Source organism: Zootermopsis nevadensis, unplaced genomic scaffold, assembly GCF_977971745.1.
Source record: "Zootermopsis nevadensis isolate Lab colony 2312 unplaced genomic scaffold, Znev_1.0 Znev_ptg000007l, whole genome shotgun sequence".
NCBI lineage: Eukaryota > Metazoa > Arthropoda > Insecta > Blattodea > Termopsidae > Zootermopsis > Zootermopsis nevadensis.
Genome location: NW_028259139.1, coordinates 5981549 through 6009541, shown reverse-complemented (window position 1 = coordinate 6009541; position 27993 = coordinate 5981549). Strand labels below are relative to the sequence as shown.

At 35.7% G+C, this 27993-nt stretch overlaps 3 protein-coding genes across 5 annotated transcripts; 2 read left to right on the top strand and 1 right to left on the bottom strand.

The window, feature by feature from the left end:
• Positions 1-45: 45 nt before the first annotated feature.
• Positions 46-19433, top strand: LOC147874589 (uncharacterized). Of its 3 annotated transcripts, none has more exons than XM_087344098.1 (9): positions 46-140; positions 4211-6713; positions 7199-7279; positions 8553-8668; positions 9856-9943; positions 10465-10643; positions 11095-11205; positions 12789-12938; positions 13109-19433. In XM_087344098.1, exons 2-9 carry the CDS (start codon positions 4236-4238, stop codon positions 13422-13424), a joined length of 3519 nt encoding a protein of 1172 aa, XP_087200224.1. In that variant the 5' UTR covers positions 46-140; positions 4211-4235; the 3' UTR covers positions 13425-19433. The 3 variants fall into 3 exon arrangements, with proteins under 3 accessions (XP_087200224.1, XP_087200223.1, XP_087200222.1); XM_087344097.1 differs by lacking the exon at positions 46-140 and adding an exon at positions 2978-3060; XM_087344096.1 differs by lacking the exon at positions 46-140 and adding an exon at positions 3665-3829.
• Positions 19434-20508: 1075 nt separating this feature from the next.
• On the top strand, positions 20509-25498 carry Wdr92 (dynein axonemal assembly factor 10). The gene is made up of 8 exons (XM_022061977.2): positions 20509-20753; positions 21188-21288; positions 21545-21675; positions 22637-22738; positions 22845-22960; positions 23219-23353; positions 23814-23911; positions 24226-25498. The coding sequence occupies exons 1-8, from the start codon at positions 20580-20582 to the stop codon at positions 24431-24433; spliced, it is 1065 nt and encodes a 354-aa protein (XP_021917669.1). The 5' UTR covers positions 20509-20579; the 3' UTR covers positions 24434-25498.
• Positions 23373-27975, bottom strand: LOC110828869 (JNK1/MAPK8-associated membrane protein). The gene is made up of 6 exons (XM_022061991.2): positions 27733-27975; positions 26914-27151; positions 26115-26327; positions 25642-25808; positions 25069-25145; positions 23373-24763 (listed from the first exon to the last, which is right to left on the bottom strand). The coding sequence occupies exons 1-6, from the start codon at positions 27824-27826 to the stop codon at positions 24548-24550; spliced, it is 1005 nt and encodes a 334-aa protein (XP_021917683.1). The 5' UTR covers positions 27827-27975; the 3' UTR covers positions 23373-24547.
• Positions 27976-27993: the final 18 nt, after the last annotated feature.

The following is a 27993-nucleotide window of genomic DNA, read 5'->3' as shown; positions in this document are numbered from 1 at the left end:
GGCGTTGTTGTGTTTCATTACTGCCGTCAACAATCCGCTTTCGTTATTGTGGAAAGAGCTGAGCTGTGAATCGCTTGTAGAAGAAGTGCGTCGTAGAGTAGATAATATTGTGCTGTTAAAAACGTTTTAGAATATCACAGGTACGTATCTTAAATAAGAATTATTAAGAAATCTGTGATACTGCCATTTTAGTTTTGATTAAATTGATCATTGCGGGTGGACATCGTGGTCTCTTACAATTGAACAAGGTTTGAGGTAAGGGATTCCTATTTATTATTAATGTTCATCACATTTAATGTTTTCATCTGTTTATGTGAACTCGTGTAAGAGAATTAGGCTTGTCTTCTTTTGACGTAAATACGTTTATACGGAAGGGTCTTTCGGCAAAAACAGCGTTAGTTACGAAGATGTGTAAGATCCAGAGCCGAGTCACCTTTAAACGTTCATTCCTCAGGAATGGTAAGAATAAGGGTAATGTAAAATGATCAGTAAATAAGGACCTTTAAGAATCTGTAATGTATTTTATTAGTAAATACAATTTTCAATGCATCTGGCGCGTTAAGCGCCCGCCTCTCGAAAACCGACCTGGTCTGGGTCTTTCAACATCTTGGGAGGGGGATTATAAACAAAGTCGCATTCCTGGGAGTGGCCGAGTTGTGAAAAAGAGAGTAGTGAGTCAGCCGGAGGGCACAGCGGCAGAAAGGCAGAGAAGTGTGATTAGTGTGTGGATCCCCATGTAAAAGTTTTTGTCGGATAGTATTCAAGTTAGCAGACTCCAGACAGCAAGGGCTGACAATAGACGGCGTAAGAACCAACCTACGTCACACTATGTAGAGATAACAAGATGGATGACATTGAAGCTAAAAGAGTCCGTAATGCAGAATATATGAGACAGTACAAAAAACGTAAAAAATAGAAGTGTTAAATAAAGAACCTGAAGTTCCCAAAAACTAATGCTGAACGTATGAGGGAATATAGAAATTGCAAGAAGCGATTATTTTATTTTATAATATATTTCAGCTACCACAGACCTATCTTAAGCGTAACTAATTCAAGTTAAATAAGCAATGAATTTAATCAAACTATTTACTCAATTATAAAGCATGTATAAATTGAATATTTAGAGTAAAGCTGATATATAAACTTCCTTTCATTGTATTTATTGCCTAAATATAGATTAAATACAAAGACGTATTTACGTCAGATTCTCTTGAACCGTGGCTCCACTGTCAATTTCTTATACAAGTGTTTTTAGCAGCTTCCTAATATAACCCTTGGTATTATGTCAGTTCTGATGCCATTTTAACCATTTGACATTAGCCGCAGTAAGCCACACTGACTTATGCCCACTATATGCCATTGATATCAATAAGAGATGCTGATACACACAGCATTTCACTTAATCTGTTCTTTCTCACATGCCACTGCTGTTACTGAGAAAGTAATGACTTGGCATCATAGGTAATGTTCTGTTGTTGCTCCTCGTTTGTAACTGTGCCTTTTTCAAGCGATTTTCATTTATTTTATTGATACTAGAGCAGGGCGCTCCTTTCGGAGCTCCTAGCTGGGGTTGGACATGTTTGTAAACGCAACCAACCTTGGTTAGACCCAAAGAGGAGTTAGTTTAGTGTCTCATTCAAGTGTTTAACCCCTGAGTAAGAAACTAAACTAACCCCCCCGAATGGGGGGTTTAAACACTTGACCAACCCCCGAAGGTGTTTGGTTGCGTTTTAAAATCTTGAGTAAGACACTAAACTAACCCCCGTGTGTAATCAAATATAAGGTGATATTGTTGATGACGTCATTTTTTGACGACAACGATGGCTAATCCTTTCGGAGCGCTTCCTGTAATCTGATATTTTACTTCTTTACGTCGCTGATCAGAGGCCAACAGTTCTTGGTTAGTCAACTATTTACTTCCAACCCCACCCTTGCAAATCTTCTTTTTTTCTCTTCTGTTTTTTGTTGAATAGTGCTGATGTTTTAGTTCTTTACGTCGCTGTTCAGAGGCCATCTGTTCTTGATCAGTCAACTTTCTACGTCCAGCAACACCATTGCTAATCTTCGTCTGATTTTTCTTTTTTCTCTCTTCTGCTCTTGTTGTATACGTTTTTCTATGTTTATGAATGTAACTCTCCATTCGTTTTTCTTTATTTGTCAAGTAGGTCTTATGTTTTAGTTCTTTACGTCGCTGATCAGAGGCCAACAGTTCTTGGTTAGTCAACTATTTACTTCCAACCCCACCCTTGCAAATCTTCTTTTTTTTCTCTTCTGTTTTTTGTTGAATAGTTCTGATGTTTTAGTTCTTTACGTCGCTGTTCAGAGGCCATCTGTTCTTGATCAGTCAACTTTCTACGTCCAGCAACACCATTGCTAATCTTCGTCTGATTTTTCTTTTTTTTCTATTCTGCTCTTGTTGTATACGTTTTTCTATGTTTATGAATGTAACTCTCCATTCGTTTTTCTTTATTTGTTAAATAGGTCTGATGGATTAGTTCTTTACGTCGCTTTTCAGAGGCCAACTGTTCTTGGTCAGTCAACTATCTACTTCCAACCCCACCCTTGCAAATCTTCGTCTGTTTTTTTACGTGTGTCGTTAATATGGTCTCGTTTAACAATGTAAGTCTTCTTTCGCTTATCCTTATTTCTTATATAGGTCTGATGTAGTTTTTACGAAAAATGAGATATGCTGCTTCTGGAACAGTGATAATACAACTGGCTTGAGAGTTTTTGATTTCCTCGTTGTGAAGCGTTATTTGTTTACTCGGCATTGTTGTGTCGTCATCAACAATGCCAACAGAAATTTGTTTACACGGCATTGTTGTGTTCCACAACAATGTCGAGTAAACAAATATCTGTTGACATTGTTGATGACTTCATTTTTTGATTCTTTGTTGTGAAGCGTTATTTGTTGACATTGTTGATTGATGACGTAATTTATTGACGACGACGAAATCACAAATTTTTATAGTAAGATAGATACGATTAATCCTCAAGAATGAAGATAAGTTTGCCACCTGACTGCAATATTGATCATAATATGGTGTTTATGAGGGACAGGTAAAAATTCCATAGCAAACTAAGGTCAGTGGTATGTTTTATAGCGATTAAGCAAACGGTGACGCAACTATGAACTAAAACTCTGTCTATTAGTGGCAATCATCAGCTGAATAGACCTAATGCAAAATAACGGAATTTAAATTGCATTATGAATGTTTATTTGTAGACTTAATAAATTGTGTAATCGACATTTCTACTAATTACTCCTCGGTGTGAATAGGTTCACACAGCCTGTGAAGGAAGTGGATGGTATAAGATCTGGAGAAATTGGTACTTTCACAGCTCAGAAGTGAATTGTATATCTATTAAAATGTGTGGTGGAACATGCGATACATATCACTTTGTGAAGATGGCTGTCTTTTGGGTTGTTCATCATCAGGGGCCTGATGATGGAGGCAGCAAGGACCTCTGAAACGTCGGTAAACTTCACCACCCTACATGGCGCAACAACCCAGAAGACAGCTATCTTCAAACTCACCGCCATGAAAACGAACAAATCCCCTACTACTTCCTACCTAGCAAATAGAACACGCTCGTTGATTGACTACATTGAAGACGGCTAAACACACACACTTGTCCCATATTTAATTAAATTTGCTTCTATAATGTTGGTGTTCCGGTGGGGGTGTTTATTTGTAGCAAAATGGGGAAGGTGTGGGCTTTGTGGTTATTTTCGATGCTGAAAACCAGAGTAGAAAATTCTAGAGCAATAAGGCGCTGTGTGATGTAGGATAGAATAATAGCAACAGTTGCAATCAACTGATATATAGTAAGTGGTAATATATGTTATATATTTATGTATTAAAATAAATTTGTCACTGGTCAGATTGGTGATCCTTGAGCGGATTTGTCTTGTGTCACTACAGAGTAATAGGAGTTGAGGAGAAGTAAACCGGTTTTGTTTGTAGCTATCTTCTTGTTTGTACTCCACCCTGATGATGGCGGCAGTGAGGATCTCAGAAGTGTTGGTAAACATCTACCAGGCTACACGGCGCTACAACGCATTCATATTCACCACTATGATAACCTCAAATCCTACATTTTATGCAGTCTTCTTGTGTTATCTTGCTGTATGTCTACTGTTTTGCATACACACACTGGTGTATAATTGGATTTGTTATTTTACTAATACTTTATTTCTCCTTTTCAGGAAGTTCATTACGTTATAACACACAATGTTTGGTGCATGTGGTGATACTGAAGCTCTGTTCAATGATGTTGGTCAGGTCCAGAGGGAACTGGAAAAGTTTGATGTGAAGAGAGCAGTAGATGCCAATAAAATATATGAATTGTTAGAGAGTCATTCATTCAAAAGTGATAGGGTGCAGCTTGTAACTACACAACTTGTTTCTGTGGACTTACAAAATGACTTTGTCAATGACGAAGTGATCTATATTTCGGATGATAGTGTTGAAGATTTTGTGAAAGATCCTTTGTGTTTGTCACTGGATTTGTCAGTTCCAGCTTTACACTCTACTGCAGGATCATCGTCCAGTACTGGTTACGCAGAAGCCCAAGCACTAACTAAAGTTTATGATCTCTCCAGTAGCATTTCACAGAATCAAACAAAAAGTGATTCTGAAGTACATGAAATAGCAGCAGATGTTTCTAAAGCTGAAAGTAATGTAGTTTTTAATAACTCTGTTGAAACACATAATGCAAAACACAATTCAGAATGTATTAATAGTGATGCAGTATCTCCAACAACATATCAGAATGATGATTTAATGTGTGATGTCAATAACAATGACCCAAATAATAATACTGAATATGAAGTCCCTGTACAACCTGAGGATAAACTGGAGAAGCATTATTCACCTAACAGAGAAACTGATGATTCTGGGATGGAATTTGAAGATCAAGATGATTCTTGTTCTAAATTGTTGGAGGAAGCAAGGCTCATTCACCGCATTGTTCCAGGGCAGAACTTGGAACAAATTTATTCCTATCTGGAAGCAAATTTAGATCATAAGAATAGAGTGCATATTGTAATGCAAGAATTTTTAAAAATGGAGTTTGCATCTGAATTGTGTAATTCAGCCAAAAGTGATAATGGTAGTGTAGGCAACAAATCAGAGGTCCCAGGTCAGCAGAGTAACAATTTTCCAGAAACACAGGTTCTCTCCAAGCATCATCCAAGTACATCATCTGTCAGAGAAATTAAAACAATGGGGAAAGATTATTTAAAAACAAATTTTCTTTCTGAACCTCAGCCTTCTACTTCAGGAATTTCTACAATGATCATAAGGGCTTCAAAATCAAATGCTGAAAGTGAATCTTGTATTTTTGCATCCAAAAGATCAAAAGCAAGCACAAAGGGAAGTGCTCTTAAAAAGGAAAATGGAATGAAAGTTGAACGGGGCAAATTTTCAAAGTCTTGTGCACCAGATTACAAATATTTTTGTACAGAAGATACTACATGTCAGGTGTATGAAGAAATCATGCCTGCAGCTGACAGTAAGATCAGAATTGTTGCTGTTGTAGGTAATGCAAAGCAGCCAGATATTTCGGAGGTGTCAAGTACTTCAAAATCTAGTGCATCTGCAGAGTATAACTCTAGCAGTACAGATAATACAGGCAAGGCATGCATTACATCCACTTCAAATTGTTCTGTTGGTTCTGATTCAGATGGTGAATGTGTGGTAGAGGTACATTTTTCTGAGTTTGTAAGGCTTGACTCCGATGATGATGATGATGTATGTGTTGTCAAACCTGGAACTTCACAAGCAGGTATTCATAACCCAGTTGAAAAACTGGTTCCACTGTCAACTGCTGAAGATGTGGAATATATTGGAACTACATCTACAGGAGAAAGTAACAAAAGGAAATCTCAGTCAGATGAATTTTCATCAGGAAAGAAGACTAAGGTGCAACACTTAAGTCAAAGTCATTCATTACCGCAGATTGAGGCTGCGGCTAATGAAGTAATGTTAACACAGAACCAACTGAAGTATAAGTCATTGTTAATGGAAATGTTTCCAGATGCAGATTCACAATATATAAGTCAACAATGCCAATCAGTTGAAACAGAAGAATCCATTCATGATGTGGTGACACAGTTATTAGAGACTGATAATTACCCATGTCGCCACACCACAAAAGAAATTCTTGAGGAATCATCCCCTGGTCCCCCCACATCCACCGTGCAAGATAAAGAGACACTTAAGATGGAGTACGAGACTTTAATTGCCATTCTTCCAAATGCTGATCCTGAGTACCTGCGGGAAAATTTTGAGAAAATCGGCAATGATGAGAATGCCATGAAGGCTTTTGTAACTAATGCTCTGGAAACAAACACGTATCCTACATTTCAAGAGTATCTTAAAAGGCAAAAGGCTCTAGAACTTCAAAAGAAATATACTGAACAGTTTAGCATTGAAGATTTCTTGGAAATTCTACCTGACCCATTTAAATACTTTATGAAAGAGAAAAAGATTAATAAAGAATGTACTGAGATGGCCATGGCATATTTAAGTAGAAGATACAGTAGAATTCGACAGGTAGATCTGAGAAAATCGTTGTGCCGTAATAATCACAATTTAACTTTGACTTGTCAAGAATTGGATAGGTTCAAGGGAGGGCTACTAAAGTTCAAGCGTTCCAGTTATGCTTGCAGCATTCCAACAGAAGTTAACATACCTTTTCTACAGGAGGTGAGTAATTCTTTAACATTTTGCGTTAAGCATTAGTTTTATAATAACTACAAACTGTAAAAAGCACTGCATTCCTCTTGCAGTAATATGAAGACTGATGATCTGTGACTTTCCATTATATGAGATTTTAGGTTCTTGCAGCAACGAGTGTGAATATGACTGTCATCTAAGACGTTGTGTTGTGTAGTCTTGTAGAAATTAACCAACATTTCAGTCATGACCCTGATGAAGGAGGCAGTGAACATACACCATTTAGTGCAGTAGATATTGACTGACATTTTAAAGAAGCTTACTGCCCCTGTCATGAAGATGATGGGTAACCCTGATGAGAGAGGTGGTAAGCTCCTCTGAAACATTGGTCAGTATCTACCACATTATAGGACACAGTTTCCCTTAGGACAGCCATCCTCATACTCATCACCACGAGAACCTAAAATCTCACATTAATATGTTTTTATGTACATTTAACAATGATCATTTTTTAGGTTGCATTTATTGAAAATAAGAAGATGATTAAAGCCTACCTACAAGAAAAAACAAACAGGAAGAAGAAGGTCTTTGAAAAAGTGAGTGTGAAATTTGTACAAAACATTTTAATGTCATTTTTAATTTTTAGGATGAAATTGAAACATTCAGTTATGATTTTTCTGTTTTTATCAGTACATTTGAATGCCAGCGTTATGTCTGCATGAAAATCTAACATAATTGGTATAACTATTTATGTGTTTTAGTGGTGAATTTTATGTATGTTTTCAGTCATGTTATGCAGTGCTGATTTAGCTGTAAATATTGAATATTATCGCAAATAATGAAATTATGTGTTGATGTGATTCACAGTAGTCCGGTAAGAAATCTAATGAATGCATCCTGTTTTATTCTGAACAATAAAATAAACCGTAAAATGGTATCCTGTTCTCATGCTTTATTGTTCTGTGTTTAAGAATTCACTCTTATTGTCTTGGACTTTGTACTGGTATTTACTACCTGTTCTTGTATATTTTATTTATATAATTCCTAGATAATCTAAAATTGTCTCACCATGTGAAAATAGCATTATATAGTAAAGAATAAAAGACTCTTTATTCTTTGCAACAGAAAACTGAAACCTCATTTGCTTATGCAACCAGCCATGTTTCACTTTTTGTACATTTGATATTACAGCATATCCTTGTCATTCATGGGGGTTATGTTCTTGAAAACTTCTGCAAATGGCAAGACCATGATGCACAAAGTTCAGACCTTATGGGAAAAATGGGTTTAGGGGCACAAAACACACATAAAATGTAATATGTGTATGATTAATAAACATGGAAACATCAGTTTTGGCGCAGTCAGTTCTAAAAATTGTGAATAGTCTGTCAAACTACTCTTGGTGTGGCATGGTATCTGCATAGGTACTGAGGCAGGTGGGCAGATGCGGGCTGTTGTGTATTGCCTTGTGTACCTGCACAAGAGTGAGGGACCTACCACATTGCACAAATATTACCACAATAGTGTTTGATGAATGAACAAAACCATGATGTTTAAACCCATGAATGGGTATCTGCTGTATTATGGTCACAAGAGTCCACAGGACCCAATCCTGAGCCAGATGAATACATTCCTCCACATCCTTATGCTAGTAGAGTGGAACCTCGATGTACTGCGCCTCGTTATACCTTGGCTGTGATCACGACCCCTAATATGATTACATATGTTTCACATATAACACTGGTACTGAAGCTGTACCCTGAAACCCGCGTTTTCTCTGACATACTGATCATCTGAAGCTTGTGCCACAACAACATGGTTCCACTATTGTGTACAGTGCTTGTTACGTGCTGTTATGTTTCTTTGTAGGCAAAAGCTGAAGGTGGTCTTCTTCATTGTGACTGTTGCTTTGATAACGAAGTAATGCTTGAAGATATGGCTGCTTGCATTGAAGGTCACCTCTTCTGTAAAGATTGTGTTAGGAAGTAAGTGACTAAAATGTGATTGGCTGCAGATACGTAATTTCACTTTAATTTTTAATAATAGTAATATTTAACACACACATGGTCTCTTGCTCTGAGGGAAGAACATAGATTGCTGGTGTTTGAGAATAGGGTGTTGAGGAGGATATTTGGGCCTAGGAGAGAAGATGATGGGGCGTGGAGAAAGCTGCATAATGAACTTAAAAATTTGTACTCCTCCGCCAATATTGTCAAGAAGGATGAAATAGGCAGAGCATGTGGCGTGCATGGATGGGACAAGGGGTGTGCACCAGGTGTTAGTCAGTAGGGAGACCTAGACGCAGATGGGAGGATGATGTCAGGCAGGATCTATGGGAGATAGGAATTGAAGAAGACTTGATTTTGTTGGCCCAGGACAGGGACCGGTGGAGGGCTTTGGTTAAGTAGATGGTGAACCTTCAGGTTCTGTAAACCATCTAGTAAGTTAGTTAATATTTTACATTTTGGTAATAAAATTTCACTTTTCAATCTGCATCACTTGCTTTTATTAGTGTTCATTAATGAAATTCAAATTGTGTGATAGGACATGTTGAAACTCTGGAGTGTTTGTAGTTAAATTTGTATAAGTGGTCTTTTTATATGCATACCAGACTATTAGAGTGTGAGATGCAGTGGAAGTAGAGTGGTCTTGATCTTTTTATTATTTATGGACTTTTTTACAGTGACACACTAAACTTTGCTTCCAAGTTCAGATAACTGGTTCAAATTCATCTTCTTGTCATCAAGATGTACATGTTCCAAGGCTACATTGTTTGGTCCCTCCTTTTCCATGTGCGGCCAAGGTCTTATTTTTTGTGAGGTTCATAAAATAAAGCTTGACGTGAATATCAAAACTATGTGCTTTGTTCACCCTTTTGGTTTTCTTCATTTCTTAGATATTAACTACCCTTAATTGTCTTTGTTGTTTTTACTCATAATTTCTTACTTTCTCATCACTGTCATAAGTATCTCAAAACTCATTTGTGCAGCTGCCAGTATGTTTATCTTCTACTCATAGTGCACAGTGAGTGTCAAACCAGTAACACTGAAGTTGGTGAACTAAAAACAAGTCAATTTAATGTAATCTTTATAATTATTAGAATGATGATAATAAATTTGGTATTTTGTAGTGTCATAAATTCTTTTACAGATGTGTTTTTGTTTTTTTCCAGAGGCGCTGAAGTACAAATAGGTAATGGAAAAACTACATTTCCATGCCTAAGTGATTGTGTGGCTGAATTTAGCTTAAAAACACTGCAGGTGTGTACATGTTACCTTTTTTATTATCGCAGATTTAGAGATCGGAGATATAGACGTTGCATGTCTTAATAATTGTTGTGTTGTACTTCTGCGTTGAAGTAATAAATTGAACACTGTTTGTAGGTTTTGAGAATGGAAGATGATGGAATGGCTGATTATCCTGTCAGGCAGCAGGCTGTATTTAGTGGTGCTAAATTTTTGGGTTTTGCTACCAGTGAGTTAGTTAGAATGATGTAATTCTTAACTTTAGAAGTACAACAGTTAGTTCCAGTAAAAGGAGTACTGTATTTACTCTGTTTTAAGAGACACATTTTTGGATTTTAAAATTTCTGAAATCAGGGCGCGTCTTTTATTTAATGGTGTCTGTGAATGAATATAACTTCTGTTTTCCTAAAAACATTACTAAATCAAGGGTGTGTCTCACAATCAGTGGTGTCATAAAATAAAGAAAGTATAGGAGTTAAAATTATGTTTATTAATACTACATGTTCAGAGTTGTAAATTATTCCTGTACCTTTCAGGGTGTACTAAATCCATCAGTTCTCTCAAAGATGCTTCAACGAAAGCAATTGGAAGAAGTGAAAGCTGCAGGAATAGAAGATCTGGAATCTTGTCCTTTTTGTGATTTTGCATCTATACTACCTCGTGAAGATAAGGTGTTTTGTTGTTTGAACCCAGAATGCATGAGGGAATCGTGCAGGTATATTGCTTGATTATTTGTATTTTTACTTTTACTGCTGGTGCTTTATATTTCTAAATTTATTTGTGTCACTGGAACAGACATTTCAGTAAAGCAAGTAGTGAGGAGCAGAAATACTCTGCTGTAGAGATATGACACAAAAATTACATTAATACTCATTTTATATAGGTTTAATTAATTTTCTTCTTTGACTTGTGTCAACTGTTCAGAATTCTGAATGTTCATGAATTAGATTCAGTTCAAACTCTATGGTACTGTGTTTTTTTAATGCTTCAGTGTGTATGTTATCTTCACATGTGTACAAATAACATATTTTATTAATTCATTATTTAAGTCGTTCATTTTACAAGTTAAATATGTGTGCATACACATGCATTTGTGTTCAAAGTACCTCTTGTTGGAACATAATACAAGTCTTACTTTCAGTACATGGTGAATATTTGTGTTTCAGACAGTGTAAAGAACCAAATCACATACCATTACGATGTGATGAAGTGGAGAAGCCTGATGAAGTTAGAATGCGGACATATATAGAGGACAGGATGACAGAAGCCTTAGTCAGGTAAGAATTTAGTAGGATTTGAGGGGCTGACAGTAGTGAGTTTGGAGATGACTGTCTTCTGGGTTATAGCACCGTGTAGTCTGGGAGAAGTTTACCAATGTTTCAGAGGTCATTTCTGCCTCCATCATCAAGGTGACTATCTCTTCAAGCCTAAGTCTGCGTGGTTAAAAGTGTCAATTTTAATCATCCGTTTACAGCTGTAGGCCTGATAAGAAACATAGTGCCTTACAAATAAAGTTCATCCAGTCTTTATACAAGAGAATCAGACCTTTAATATCATGTGGTAAAAAAATTATTTGGAAGTGCGTGTTTATTAATTGACCATTAGCTATAAATAAATAACTTCTGAAGCAAAAAGTTATGGGAAGTTGCAGCTGCTTAGGAATTGTTCCTTCTGACAAAAGTACTGGTAACAAATAATTTTTCAAGTTTGAAGTACAGTGAAACCTCGATGCATCATTTTTGGCGGGGGTGGGAAATAAAAACGATGAATACGGGAAAATGATAGTTGCAGGAAAGCATTAAAAAATGTAAAAAACTGAATGTTTCTCTTTCAAAGTTACTTCTTTTTACCAAAAAAGTCTTTAATGGACAACTGGTTTGTCGAAACTTTACGTTTTAGGCCAAACAGAGCTCTTTCCACGTTCAAATTGTTTTCCTCGTCACGTTCACTAATATTATGCGCATAAAAGAATGACTTCACTTTTGCCAATGCAGCATGTGCATCAGCAAAACTCGGCACAGCTTCGGGCTCGCATTCGTTGTCTTCCTCTTCCTCACCACTCCCAACCCCTTCGCAAACAATAACAGGAAGAATGGAAATACTATTACTGCCGAACTCAACGAAACGTAGCTGTAGAAGACACGAGATGAACCAGAAGAATGAAAAATGTCGCCCACCTTTCCTTTGTACTTGTAATAAAAGCAGTTGTGAAGAAATTCACAGTGCACATGCCATGTGGCATCGCTGGAACGAAATATGAGTGCACTCTAATTAAACTCATAAAATTTCTGACAATGAGCACCGCCATTCACTCAAACTATCACCGCTGCACCGCTGAACCCCCATTCCAAAAGAATCTGTGCTGGTTGGGCGACATAACAGGTTACCGTTACTGTGTATTCCAAAAACATTGTGCGTCTTTCGGTATTAATTTATCTCAAAACCCAGCATTTTAAATTCCTTAAAACATCGCGTAAATTTTGTTATAATTTCTCAGAAACGATCATTGCGGGAAAATTGTGGGCCAGGACTAAGATATTTGAACGATCGATGCGATAAAACGATACTTCGAGGAACGATAGAAGCGGGAAAATGTAACATTATTTTATATGGGATGTATCCGGGACCGAACAAAACGGACGATGCATCCGGGAAAACGATAGTTCGGGGAATGATGGATAGAGGTTTCACTGTACATTGTAATGGCCTTTGACTAAAATTTTAAGTTGGCACTTAACAGTAACACCATTGCTTAATTGAAATGGTGTATATTCTGTTAAAATCTCTAAGGATTATGATTTAATAAATGAAAAAAAAAAGTTATCTTGATTTTTCTGATTCCCTGTTTTATTGATTCCAGAACCTGTTGGAAGTGTGGGAAAAAATTCATAAAGGAAGATGGATGCAACAAAATGATATGTACTTGTGGTGCTATGATGTGCTACATTTGTCGCCAGCCTGTTAAGGATTACACCCACTTCAATGGCAATGGAGGTGATGCTTGTGACAAGTGAGTAATGGTGCTATATTCTGTTTCGTTTCTGTTAGTTGAGTGTAAATTGTAGGATATTTTATTTGTTATGATTTCCTTTTGTAATTACTCAATTCATAGTAACTTCTGTGCAGAATAATATTGTATATTACACTTACTTTATTAATTCACGGGTGCCACATTTTCAGGTGTCCTCTGTACAGCAATAATGATGAAATTCACGTGACTGCTGTTAGAGAAGAAGCTAAGAAGGCCAAGAAAGAAGTGGAAGCCAAAAACCCTGAGTTTAAATTGAAACATGACCCAACAAAAATACTACCAGTAAAGGGAACTCAAGGTAATCATCGGTTTCACCATCACAACCCCTATCATGAGGTATATCATCCTCCTGTCCTTCATGGAGGACCCGCTGTTCGTGGAGGACCTCATAGAGCACTTCGTGGAAGACCTGCTGTTCGTGGAAGACCTGCTGTTCAGAAAGGACCTGCCACTGTTAGAGCGTAAGGGTCTGATGGGTTGAATAGGGAAAGAGAAGAAATTCGTATGGCTATTAGAATGTTAACAGGTGAAGCTGACATACCATTCGTTGTCATTAATAGCACACAGAACTAAACACAAGTGAGTGAGCTGAACCAAAATGATTCCAATCCCTACCCAGTTCCACATCACTAATTTAGGTGTGCAGGCATAAGTGAAGTTGCACACAGACATGCGAGTGCAGGCCAACTGGAAGTGCCATGTTTTAGCTGTTCACCAGAGGCCTGTAAATGCACATATGCTTAGAGTACATTGTACAGTTCCACATCTGTTCTATGATCAAGCTATTCCTGCTGCAGTGCCAGCTGTGCACCAAGAACACACACCACGAAACAGGCACCACGTGATGGATGTGTTCCACAGCCTCTCCCTTCCACTTGCTCCGATGCTATAAATATATTCTTTTCTCTCCTTATTATCAAAATTGGCATTCCTTTTGCATTTGGAGTTCAAAGTGAGTGTGTTTCAGTGGCAGAGTAGAGTTATGCTGTGAAATATATAGTTCATATTTCACTAGAGGCAGTTGGTATTTACCTGAATATAAAGACGTTGAAACTAGAACACATTCTCGTAAATCATAGGTAAAAGCTAAATGATATGGAAATTTATAATCTACTTTTATCGTGTCAGTATCATTTTTGCACATCATTACAGTTGTAAGTTTATTCCACATAATTTTGTACTAACACGTTAAAATTTGCTTTTATCCTGCCATAGATAGATTTATTTTTCTACTTCAAATGCTTGATCATATAACCAAAGTGTAATGTTTTGTTTGCTTTTTTTTTAAAAATAAAAAACTTGGTAACATAGGGTTGTTGTTCTCACTTCTTTCTTTTATACCCAGACAAAATTTTTACAATAAATGTACTCAAATTATGTAAAAGTAAGTTGTAATTGAAGCTGCATTTGTAGGAAAGTCAGATTGGAAGGAAGACATTGATATGTGGTAAATGTAATATAATGTCAGTTTATTTCAGTGTGAGAGCCATGCACGGAGACTTAGCACACAGGAGCAACTGGTTTTAATTTAAGGATGTTCTTTACTCATTTACATTTATATTATAAGACTTTTCTGTGACTCATTATCAGTATTTTGGGGGTGTGTTGGGTCAGCTGTAGTCATTCATAGTTTGAAATTCAGTATAGAAAAGGAAACTTTCATTAGCAGTTTCGTTCCTTAATATAATTATTATATTCTTCATACAGTTCTAATTATAGTAGTCATTAGAAATAGATTCTCGCTGTCTAAGTGAATATTCTGCCCTATCTTTAAAGAAAATCAATGGTTCTTTTAAGAGTATCGTGGTCACCTCATGTGTTAGCAGTGACACCTGTAATTTGATTAACAAGTTTGGCTAGTGTTTGCATTTTTTTGATGTAAATACGTCTATATGGAAGGGTCAGTGTTATTCCGCAAAAAAGTGTAACGAAAAAGTGTAAGAAAAATGTGTAAGATGGTTACCTAGGAAATATCAACAATTTGTAAATATGGACTGACAACAATGGTTACCTAGGAAATGTCATCTGTTTATCAACAAATCGACAATAATGGTTACCTAAGAAACATCTGTTTACTCAGCATTGTTGTTACCTATAAAACATTACATTACATTACCTTACCTTACATTGGTTAGTGTTTTGAAATAATTGAGAAATGTGTAAACCTAAGATGGAATCTATTTTTAAAATTTGAAAATGCTGTATGTTTAAACTATGTGGCTTCTCTCTGTGAGGTATATCTATATAATTTCTCCTACAATATATATGAAAATTCCTATAAAACCCATGCATCGATCCTAGCATCAACATGCTTAAAGATGTATGCATATACACATCTACATTCACAGGCCATTTATATCAAAGTCTACACCTGAAGATGATCTGATTAGGTTGAAACATGTAGTAGACAACTAAATAAAAGTTCTGTAGAAGGTTACTTATGTACTTTTTATTAGCTTAAGGACAGTGGGGTGCAATCTCAGAAACTCTTCCAAGTGACTTAACACATCACCAAAGTATTAACATCAACTTATGGAACACTGAATGTGCATCATATAATGCCATAGCTTAACCAGTTGCATGAATATGAATGACAAATGGTGAGAAAAGTGATGATGATGATGTTGATTAGAAACTTCAAAATTTCCACCCACTTCCTTTAAAGCTTCATCTTATGTTCAGATAAATATAAATCTCTACCTATTGGCTCTTAATTAAATGAATGAAGTTTTTGATTGTGTTTGCTGTTTTTGTTTATTTACAGTTTCATATCTTATATTTGAACTAATTTCATTGTAGTGGTTTTTTAAGAAGCTAGAACAGTTGAAATAGGATGCCACTGTATTTCCTGTTTTAGGGTGGATAGACTTGCTCAAGATCTAATTATGATGCACTGTGATAAGTACATTATGTGAATTATGTATTTGTATGTATACTTTGACACTCTTCTTATGATAGTCTTGTTTATGAATGGCATTTTTCTGTTCTGTATTTCTTCACACATGGCTCTATCTGTGCATAGAATATTCAGTGAATGTTACTGCAGTGGATATATATTAGGAGACTGTCAGAATATTGTGTGTGGTGTGTTTATTATCTTTTATTTTGCATTTAAAAATTAAAATAATGTTCTACAGTATATATAGAAGGTGTCCCATAAATTTGGGTCCATAGGTTAGGTTAGGTTATGTGGCAGAATGAGGAAAAATGCAAAGAGGGAACAGATGTAAATCATGTGTTTCCAATCTGAGATGCTGGAATTTTTTACCTAGGACAAGCATTGCTACAATCTTTACACCATCAGTAGTAAACAGAGCAGTCTTGCCACATTGACAGTGATAAATAGGTGTGTTTACAGAGTAGGAGGAAGTAGTAGTGAAGGAGACAGGTACTGTAGGAAATAAGAAGCAGGAAAATTGCAACAAGTAGTGAATTTTATGTCAACATGGCAACATCGCTGTGACATTTTACTGTTGATGTAAAGATTGTAGAGCCATAACAGCTCATCCTAGGTAAGAAATGTCAACATGCAAGATGGGAAACACATGGTTTGTATGAAACAACTTTTACCTCTTTATATTTTTCTATACTTTGCCAAATAACAAGTTCTCTTATGGCCCTGGACTTGCAGGACAATCTGTATATACATATATATAAATACTATATAGTGTTTAGTTGGAAAGTTGATGAGCACGGGTTTAGTTATAAATATAATATTAATAGACATATGATCTCATTGAAAAGTTTCATGGTTGTAGTTGAAATATTCTTCAGCACATTAACTAACTTCACTGCAGATCAAGGGTTGGCAACCTGTGCCCCTCATAACCTTTTTTATTTAGCCCATTACATGATTTGGCGATTGGCCAAGGTGAGAAGGAAAAAAAAGTTCTTCCATTGAGGAATACACTGATATACACACAAACACACACATTATCTAACCGTAAGGGCAAACAGTCATGAAGAAAACAGGACTTAATAAAACACTTTAGTCAATATAGGTCTGTAATGTTACAAATGTGTTATTGCACAAAGGTACAATATTCTATTGTTCAAACTAAGTGACACTGAACAAATTATGAAAATTACTGTAGTGTTAATAATTGAAGGTTTATAAAGTTAACAGCGACTTTAAATCAGTACTTTTCGAAAGCTAACAGATGTCTAGAGTAAATTTGGTTGTATCCATTTTAAGTTGAATACCTGCTATATGCTATAAGGTAAAGAAATACAATTTTGCCTACTGTCTGCATTATTATTTTTTTCTGCAGCTGTTGACAAAGAAATGTATAGGCATTGCAGCCTGCGGTATTGAAAATTTGCCAACCCGTGCTGTAGATCATAGCTTTGGTACATGCTGATGCTTTTCTTCGTTTATGTAATGTATATTTCTCAAGAATTTATACAGCATTTTGATATAAATACCAAAAAACTTAGGTTAGTTGAAACATGTATGCATGGTACATAGTAAATCTGAATTGGTAAGCATATATTTAACATTCAGCACAAACAAACAAACAAAACCAGGATGTTTTTAATTTTCATCAAGAATATGCTGGTCAGCGAAAGAAGTAACAGTGGAAGGGGCATAAAGAACCCATGCAGGTATTGATGGGGAAACCTCTTGAAAAATGGCCATTTGGAAGACAGGTGCAGATTGGTTCTGTTCTCAAAGTAATAAAAATCCTTACTATTTTCATTGTCTTTTGCTAATCGTGCAAAATTCTGGATTGTAGGAATACCACTCCTTCAAAACTGAGAGGTTTAAATTTTTGTCTTTTTATTCCATTACAGAGGTCCAGGAATAAGTCTTGACAGATTATGTACAAAGACTGTATCCCCTTTCCCCCAGCATATGACAAAATTTGAGTTTGCATAGTGTACTAACAGGACAGAAACAGGAGATGGGAGGTGGAGGTAGGATGCGAGTATGTGACACTTAATTGTGTATTCTCTATTTGAGTTTTATTCCTTATTGCAGTTAATAAATTGTTAGACAAAGAAAGGTAATTGCATTAGAACATTAATTATATTAATGATGTGAATGCCGTGATAAAAACTGGTACATTCTGAACGAGTAGTTTCCATACAGTCTGAATAACTGTCACCTTTCCACTTTATTCATAACTTATAAGCCAATTTTAAAGTATTCTTGTTGAAACATTTTCTACATTGGCAAATGGCATCACATCATTTCTGTTATATTCAGGTCATGGAGGTAAACATGTCCATATTATCTCAGTTCATATGTTTAGAAAGTTTTTTTACTTTATTATCTCCACTTTCCTACAGTTTTCTTCTCTATTTTTTAACCACTTGCCACAGGAATTTCTTTCTGAATGTGGTGTCAAAAAAGTATATTATCTTTAAATATATATAAAGTAATGAACGTGAGTAATTTTATTAAAACACGTTATTATAGCACACAATTTTATTATCCTGAGTTATCTTGGACTCTAGATTTTTGTGTTGTGTGGAAGATGTAATTTTTCACTTCCACTTATTCTAGACCTTGTACGCCAACAAAACTGTGTATATCTGAATCTGTATTTCCTGCGACTTGCATAAAAGTATTACTTCCAGATTCATAAACAAATGTCTTCCACTTCACCATTGTAACTGTCACAGTTGTCTTTGTGTTCCACAATAAGAAAACACTGTATTGCTCTTGTATAACATGAACCCTTATTTTTGAATTGGAGAAATTAATAAATTAAGTATTCATGTATAACATTCTTCAAAATAAATAAAATTAGGTAGCGAAAAAAAGAAAAAGAGAGTAATGATAGCACAATCAGCAGTGACAGTGAATGAAAAACATTTTACTGAATTGTTGATTGATGACACAATTTAAATGAAACTGAATATTACTGACAAATAAATATTGGATTTGAAATTGTATCTAACATTTTACTGTGGGAAGAAACAGTCACTTCCTTCATCTCTTAAAATACATGTTTCATGTATTACATGAACCATAATTTTCACAGAAACTGCATGTTATACACAAATAAATATGGTAATATGTATGTCACATCTGTAATCATAAGTACTTTTAAAAAAACTACCAAAGAAAGGTATTGTATGATAACAAAGGAGCACAAAAGAAATCTGCCTGACGTAATATCTGTGAATTACTTTCCACTGGCCATAAGAAGATCAGATTATTGCTAGGAATGAAAGAACTTAGGATAATTATTCATAGCCATAGAATTCTAACTGCTGCCAGTAAACTCAGGATAATACAATCAGGCATAATTTTACACCTGAGTTAATTTGTTCAGTATTTTGTTAAGTAACAGTTGAGGCTTCAATGTTTTTGAAAATTGGTGTAAGAAATGTGCATTACAACTGATTTGTAAAGTAGATGGTGATTATTTCTGTATGTTTTTTGTAAATTGTGAAATTCATTTCATAGTGTTAATCCACACATGTTTACAGTGACTAATACAATAAAACTGTATTGGGTATGAATCCCTTTTCTCCTTTGTGGACAATTAAAATGTCACACCTTTCCAGTTAGGGATTTCAAGGCCTTCTGACTACTAACTTGTTCTGCAGTTCTCTTTTGAAGGAAGAGTGTGCACATAAGATTTATCTGTACAGATGAGCAGACTGTTTGTACTGTATTTAGCAGTACTTATGAATTTAAAAATTTTCTGATTTCTTTCCCCATGTAAACCATGATTACCTCAAACCTTTCCTTGAAGTTTCAACTCTGCCTTTGAAATGCAAACCTTTCTTTGCATAAGCTTAATTCTCTGTAATTATCTGGCAGTAGCCCTGTCTTATGTGGTATTATTATACCTCAGATTACACAGGGTTAAGGATTTAAGAGGATATTACTGTTACTGTTTAAGGTACGATATTCATTGAAATTTTATTTTAAAATACTTCATAATTTCATAAATGTTGTCCCTTAAAATGGTATATCTTTCAAAAAACATAAAAAAGCTCATTTAATGCCATGTATATGTAGACATGCTGTGAGTTTCTGCTCAAAATATTGTTAGTACTTAATTTAGAGGTCAGCTGTACATATGGTGTAGGCAATAATATTGAAATGGACCTTATGGAAATTCTAAGACCCACATAGGATTATAACGCTACAAGAAGAAGAAGAAGAACCTTATGGAAATTACGTTTTGATTTTTCTGGGTATTCTGATAACAAATGCAATGTAATGACAGACCGGAAGTTGACACAAACCAATTATAAATTATAGCATACCACCACTCCACTTGCAACCTTGTGTGACATTTAATCTATGGGTTTTATTGTCTGTGGCCCATTATGACTATTAACTGTGCCACGTATTTAGAGTCAACGTAGCAGGTAGCAGCGATCTCAGAAACATTAGTAAACTTCTACCAAATCACAGTGGCCACATCCCAGAAGATAGCTATATTCGTACTCACCGCCGTGAGGACCTAAGTTCCACTGTTTCTTTGACTATTTTCAGTAATGAACTCCGCATCAAACATGTTCATATTGCACGTCCCTTTCCACAGATAGCTGTTTTTCTTCTTATCATCCGTGCAACACACTTTATTTTTCTCTGCATTCAAAACAAATGATGTTCAGTAGGAAATTTCAACAAATGGTGATCGTGGTTCAAATATGGAGAAACCTCAAATAATATGTCATGTGGAAAAATCTACAACGTTATCATTATTCGATTGTCGCTGGATACCATGTTCAGCAAAATTTGTAGTTCTGGGCTCGAAACCCAGAGGAACTGGTATTATTAACATATATGAACTAAGTGAGGGAGATGTTAAGCTAGTGAAAGAGGTACCCACAATTCAAATATATAAAACTTGATAAGTGGATTAAATTTATTCGTTCATATGCCTCCTCCAAATGCAGGCATACGAATCCATGCATGACATTTAGTAGGCCTTCAGATTTGATTGTATAATTTTATTTTTTACTTTAAAGGAAGCTTTGTATGTCTTTGTAAATGAGTGGTGTGTGGTGTGTACTCATGAGAGAGTTAGCATGGTGTGATTTTAGTGTGTGGTGTGTGCTCTGGTGCAGTGTGACTTGTGGTGTGAAGCTGTGTGTGGTGAGTTGTGCATGGTATGGTGCATTTGGTGTATCATGTGGCATGTGTGGTGTGGAGTTGAATGAAATTGTCTCTAGTCAGATGGAGATGTAAGGGTGGTGTGGAGTGGAGGAGAGGTGGAGCAAGTGGGATGGCTGATATAAATATTCTTTACAAACAGGTAGAGAAACCCAAGGCTTTTAAATGTGGGACTTATGGTGCATCCAGTTTACGAGATCGTTACTTGGCTACAGGTGATTTTGAAGGGAAGTTAAATATATGGTAAGAATATGGCACTTGCATGAATGACTAGTGCTTGTATATGTTGTTCAAGGTGTTTCTGATGTCACTGAATGAGGCATGTAATTCTGATTTCACATCTCCATGAAGCACAGGCTTATGTGACCTGAAATTTGATGATTGTACCACAAAGTGGAATTTTGCATTATTACTGTGATTTAACTGTTGTGTATTTTTGTATAAATATGTTCTAAAGTTAATTGCAGTTAGTAACTGACTCACTATATATTTTTTATAGGAACCTGGAAGATACAACAGCTCCTATATATACGGCAAATGCCCACAAAGAGATAATCAATAGTATAGATGGTGTTGGGGGTCAGAGTATTGGTTGTGGAGCACCAGAAATTGTAACTGGAAGTAGAGATGGTAAGATATAGTAATATATGAGATGAGATTCTCATACCTTCTAGTGAAGCAGTAATATTGTCATTTAATCCCTCAGTACTGACATCCTGTGTACACCAGGCCTGAAAATAACGTGTCACGGTCAGATCTGACTGGAACACCACTTACTTTGGGCATCCTTTGCATGACCAATTTTAAGATATCGCATATGTGTTTTGGTTTGCTCTGAAAAATAAAGAACTAAATGCTATGTTTTATTTTTCATTTTTGTAATCATGGGAAGTAAATTCAAATAATTCTCTTTCTCAGGGCAATGTTTTATATCCTACACCAAGTACTATAATACACAACTGATTGGTTATTTTGTACGAAAAACACTTTTGCAGCTGAGTGGAAAAAATGCAATATGTGTCAAAGCTGATTGATTTTTATAATTCTGTAAATGCTTATGACAGTAGTTTATTATATTATATGAATGTTATGTTGGATATTTGGTTCTATAGCACAGTGTTCTGCAGCCATTGTGCTGCTACAAGGTTTCAGGTGTGCCTCTGATTTTTATAAGAAATTGTGTATTCGCACATTATAGTTTAAAAAGGGCAGTATCTTTTTCATAATCTGAATTTGTTATAAAAACACACTCAGAAAGAGGTTCATCATCGATACTTTTATTTGATGTGTAGTATAATTTGTTTTCATATGCCTGCACACGTGATAGTATGTATTAAATTTACTGTTAGACACAGGGTTCAAGGATGTGAACTGGATTCATGCAGCTCAGGGTAGGAGTCAGTGGCAAGCCATTGCGAGTGTGGTAACATATCTTAGGCTTCCATGAACGGTGGGAAATCAGTTGATTGGCTGAGCAGCTTTTCATTCTCAAAGACTGTGCACCATGTAGTTAGTTATACGCTATAAAGATGCAGTTATTAATATAGATGATGAAACATATATACCAGCATTATTTATTTTTCACGTGCAGGTAGCGTAAAAGTTTGGGATCCTCGTCAGAAAGGTAAAGCTGTAGCTACCATGGAACCGGCTGAAGGAGAAGCCAAGAGAGATTGTTGGACAGTTGCATTAGGTAATGTTTTAATGAAATGCAAGTTGTATAAATTGTATATTGGAGTTAATTTTAAAAAATGTGGATATAATAATAATTGCTGTCTGGTCCTCGTTCTTTGTTTTAGGTAATTCATACAATTCTGAAGAAAGAATTGTCTGTTCTGGCTATGATAATGGTGATATAAAGATGTTTGATTTGAAAACAATGTCCCTTAGGTGGGAAACAAATGTGAAAAATGGAGTAAGTCTGCATACTCATTATATTTATTTTGTTTAGTTTGCAAGTAACTGCCAACACAAAGTAAAAAGTCATGAACTGTTTAATCCATGAATGAGGCTCTTGGCCTGTACACATCACATTTTATCATTACATAATATAGTGGCCCTCACTTTGGGAAATATTACTTGCCTTACTGATGTTACGCCGTTCCAAATTGATTTCTCTTGTCTTGTATAGTTGTGTAATATCCCTTCACATATGTTTCTAATTCTGGTTTAGGTGTGTGGAATAGAATTTGATAGAAAGGATATAGTCATGAATAAAATGATTGTCACGACATTGGAATCAAAATTTTATGTCTTTGATGTACGGACACAACATCCACAGAAAGGATTTGCATATTTGACAGAAAAGGTAAGTCAGTAACAGCATGTGCATTTTCAGACACTATATTTTACTTCTTACTTTGTTCATTTTATTTAAACATGATACAGAGAGTCAACAGTAAGTTTTATTTGAGGAATTAGAAGCTAGACGACATGAAAGAAATGACCACTGAAGGAAACAGAGAGAAGATTAATAAGATAGAGAAGAATGAACAAGGATTAATCATAGCGGGAACCACTGCTGTTAACATGTCAGACTCGTGATGTTCAGGGATGCTATAAAAATATGAAATGTGTTCCTAATGCTGTACACCACAGAAACAAAGAATTCCAAGTCTCTCATTAAAATTAATTCTATATTGTTTAACTGATTACAATCAAATCCTCCATTCCCTATTTTGAACAAAAGTAAAATATAAACAATTCCATTTAGATGAATGAACCTAACCTAACAATTCTGTACTTAAAAAACTGTTGTCACTTTACAGGCACATAAATCTACAATATGGTTGGCCCGACACATACCACAAAATAGGGACATATTTGCTACATGTGGTGGAGCTGGAACACTATGTCTTTGGAAGTAGTAAGTATGTTAATTTAGGAAAAGAATTAGTATGTCGCATGTACACTTGGTACGATGTATATGCAGCGTCAAAGAAGGCATTTGCTAGGATGTTCCTTCTTTCACCCCATACAAATTATTATATATTACACTCTCCGTTTTATTATTAGCTTGATTCGTACAATCTCTTTTGGTATCCTGTTTACCACTGTGTCCAGAATAGTGTTCAGATATTCCTGGCAGGAGCTCTTGGTGATAAGTGTATGAAACAGATTACCCCTTACAGCTAGTGCAAAGTCTAAAATGCCTTATTAATTTTTCTCTCTCTTATACAGCAATTACCCTACAAGACGGGTTAAAGATGATACAGATGGCAATGAAATGGGAATTGTAGGGACAACCAGCCTGCTTCAGAACGCAACGCTATCCACACAGCCAATCTCAAGCCTTGATTGGAGTCCTGATAAACAAGGAATCGGTGTGTGCACCTCATTTGATCAGACTATTCGAGTCATTATTGTCACAAAGTTGAACACTATCTAATTATGTCTTATTCAGGCAGGATTGCTTATTCATGGCATTTAGGATGGACAATATCACGTCTTGCACTGAAACACAAACACTGTCTTATCCTTATTCTGTTGTCATATTCAGAGGTCAGTCTGCATGAAGTTTATTAGGGTCTGTGAAACGAGCCGTTAGAATATAAAATACAGCTGGTAGAGGCACTAACGCTATAAGTGCAGAATGAAATACAGGGTCTTTTAGTTCAGTGATGGCAATAATCCCGTATGCATGAAGTAGCCAGTGACCCAGAATGATCACAACATTCCTTATGTCTGTCACAGTGCTTACAATCAAGAACCGCATGGACTGAAAATAAAGAATACAGATATAAATATTTGATAACATTTCCTATCTTAAAGCTATGTTTGTTTCAAATTACATAAAAAATTATGGTCTAGTGTTATTTCAAAATCTTTATTGTTATTACATCAGCAATAAAAAAATTGCACATATTGCCAGCAATGATTAAACTAATCAACTACCATTTTGTATTGCTACATGTAACTATTCCAAGATGGTAATTGTGTGAAACTGTGCCACAGGTGGCAGAAAATGTCATAAACCCCAGAGATTTTTTCTTGCCTGTTTTCCTTTCTATTGCAAAAGCTTACCTGATCCAATTTATATGCAAAATGGGCTGCATTTGATATGACGGACAGAATTATAACTATATATGGGAAGGAATAATCTGAAACAGAAAGTATATTTCAGTTATATGTTTATCATATTTGTTTGTAGTCCAACATTTTGGGTTTTATTACACAACAGACCCACCTTGTTCATGGGTTTGAGCATCGTCATTTTGCTTAAAAACTATTGTGTTAATATCTGTGCAACATAATGTAGGTCCCTTGCTCTTTCATGGTCACTCTTACAGACACATGAAGTAAATATATCTACCAACCTATCTCAGTAGCTACGTGCATACCGAGTTGCACAAAGTGTACTCTGATTGTGTGTTTCGCCAGGAATGCTGACAACACCCTAACAAACACCAACACTAATGTTTTCATGTTTATTAATTATACAAATTAAGCATCATGTTTTGTGTGTCTTTGGTTTCCCTGACTCCAATTTTCCCATAAGGTCTTAACTTCATGCATTTCAGTTTTTTGTTTGAGGGACTTTCAAGAATGTTCTGCATTCATAAATGTGCAGAATCACATTTAATAAATTATACTCACATATAAGTCCCCCGAAGACTGCATGAATAACTGCTAAGGTCGGGAAGAAGTAAAGCGCTGCATAAATTGACATTCTGCCATGTTTTGGTAGGAAATGTGCTAACCAGGGTCTCACAACCAGCATAAGCACAACGCATAATGCATAAAAAATAAACACCATTGTATATCTGTAACAGTCAAAAGACACAAAATCCTGTCTTGAATGTCCAACCATTCTTAATTTATACATAATTCAGTGACATTATTTTCCAAAACAAAATATTTCCAGTATTATATGAAATGTCAACAGGCAAAATGTTCAATTACAAATTGTGTGGTTTTCCTTCTGCTATGTCCACTTAGAAATCAAGCCCAGTATCAACTTATGACACATTGGGGCTAAAATATGAATGTGATTACACACTAGGTTTCCACTTTAAGGCATCTCCTTTGTTTTAGAAAGAATAAAGTCCATATCAATGAATTTAACATACAAAGGATATACAGCTTCTTGGGTGCAGTGCAGTGTCTTGTCATAATTTGGTTTTGGGTTGTGAAGTAATGTATACCAGTCGGACAGTTTCTCTGTTTGACATGACTGCACAGCTAAGCTTCCCATGGGATCTGTCATAAGCAGTGTGAGAACGGCCGCTGTTATAACTTCAAACAGAGCTGAGAAATGTAGTACCAACACTTCTTTACAGAAACTGAAAGCAGAAGAAAATGCGGACAGTCTTACTTGCCATGACATTCAAAACAAGTACAAGTTGAGTTCTCAAAGTATTGTACTGAGCATGTTGGTGTAGTTATAATGTCCTAGACTGGTATTTGGGAGGTGCCTGGTTCAAATCTCAGTTGGATTATTTGCTATCCTGACAGGTATCAGTTGATTTCCTTAGTATCTCAGCATATATCAGGACAGCATCTAGAAATAGATCACTGCCATCTCCATCTATATCCTTTCCTCATTATCACTCATAATCATATTCCCTTTTTGTTTCATGCTATATAACCAATTATTAAATAACTTAAGAAGCAGTCAGTAGTGTGTGTCAATTTGGCAGTTTGGGAGCTGCCTTTCTCCAAATCTATGCTATATGTCCATCCCATCTACATATCCACATCTGTGTGACTTGAATTTTTTCATTTCATTATGGCAGCTTATGAGTATGTTAGGACTACTCAACTTTAACTCATTCCTTTCAGTGTTCACAGTTTGGAGCTCAAGGAACAGATGAAGCTTTACCTTTATCTTCCTAGCTTGTTACTTAGGATAGCAAATATTATAAGTACCTTCTTCTCTTAGAAGTTGTATCTATGAAGAACCAATGTAAAACAAATGCAAGCAATGCCATAAAACCAAGATATAACCAATCATAAAATTTGGGACTGTCATTGCATTTTATACATGCTGAAGAGGCATTTGTCCTGTAACCACGTGGACATGCACCACAATTACTCCAACTTCCATTTGAGAATAATTCCCGTCCACAGTACAACCCAGGACATCGAACAAGTTTGTTTACTGGACCTGCAAATAATTATTTCAGATTGTGTGAACTGTGTATATGACATGATGTTTTCTTCTACATTATGAACAGCAGGACCTGTAAATCATATGGTAGTATAAAGATAACTGTTATCTGAGATACTGCAATATGCAATCTGGTAGTAGTCACCCTGACAATGGAGACAGCAAGCACCCTTGAAATGCCAGTAAACTTCTACCAACATCTTGCTATGAAGCATCTACGGATTGTAAATAAATTGTATTCTGTTCTACCAGACTACAACAATACAAAAGACAGTCATCTTCATGCTCACCACCAAGACAGCCTGAAATCTGATACAGTAGTTAAAAGTTACATCATACTTTCTATTTATAAGCACATTGGTGTACAAAAATGTCACATACTTGATCATGAATCTGACAAAAAGAGATTTCCAATATCTCTACGTTTTCACACTTACAATAAAAATGGTCACTACTGTGACCACTATATGCAGTGTAATTCCAATGCTGTTTCTGTAAAACAGGTACTTAACGCCCATTTCTATTTCTCATCTACTTATTGTTAGTCACCTTTCTCATTTAAGGATACTATTAATTACCTAATTCCATCACGTATGACGATGCTGGAATTGCAAAACTGTATAAGATTATTAATCGGAATATTAAATGTAATTTGTATCCTGCAACAGGCATGTTTTAAGACTTTATACAATCATTCAGAAGTTTCAAATTCATCATTCCCATTTGCTGCAAACATGTCAATACTATCAACATTAGCGGGTATCTCAGCAAGGTGCATTAGAAGATTTACAGAACACTTCAGATGTAGTAGTACATTCCGGCAACATAACCTACAAAAC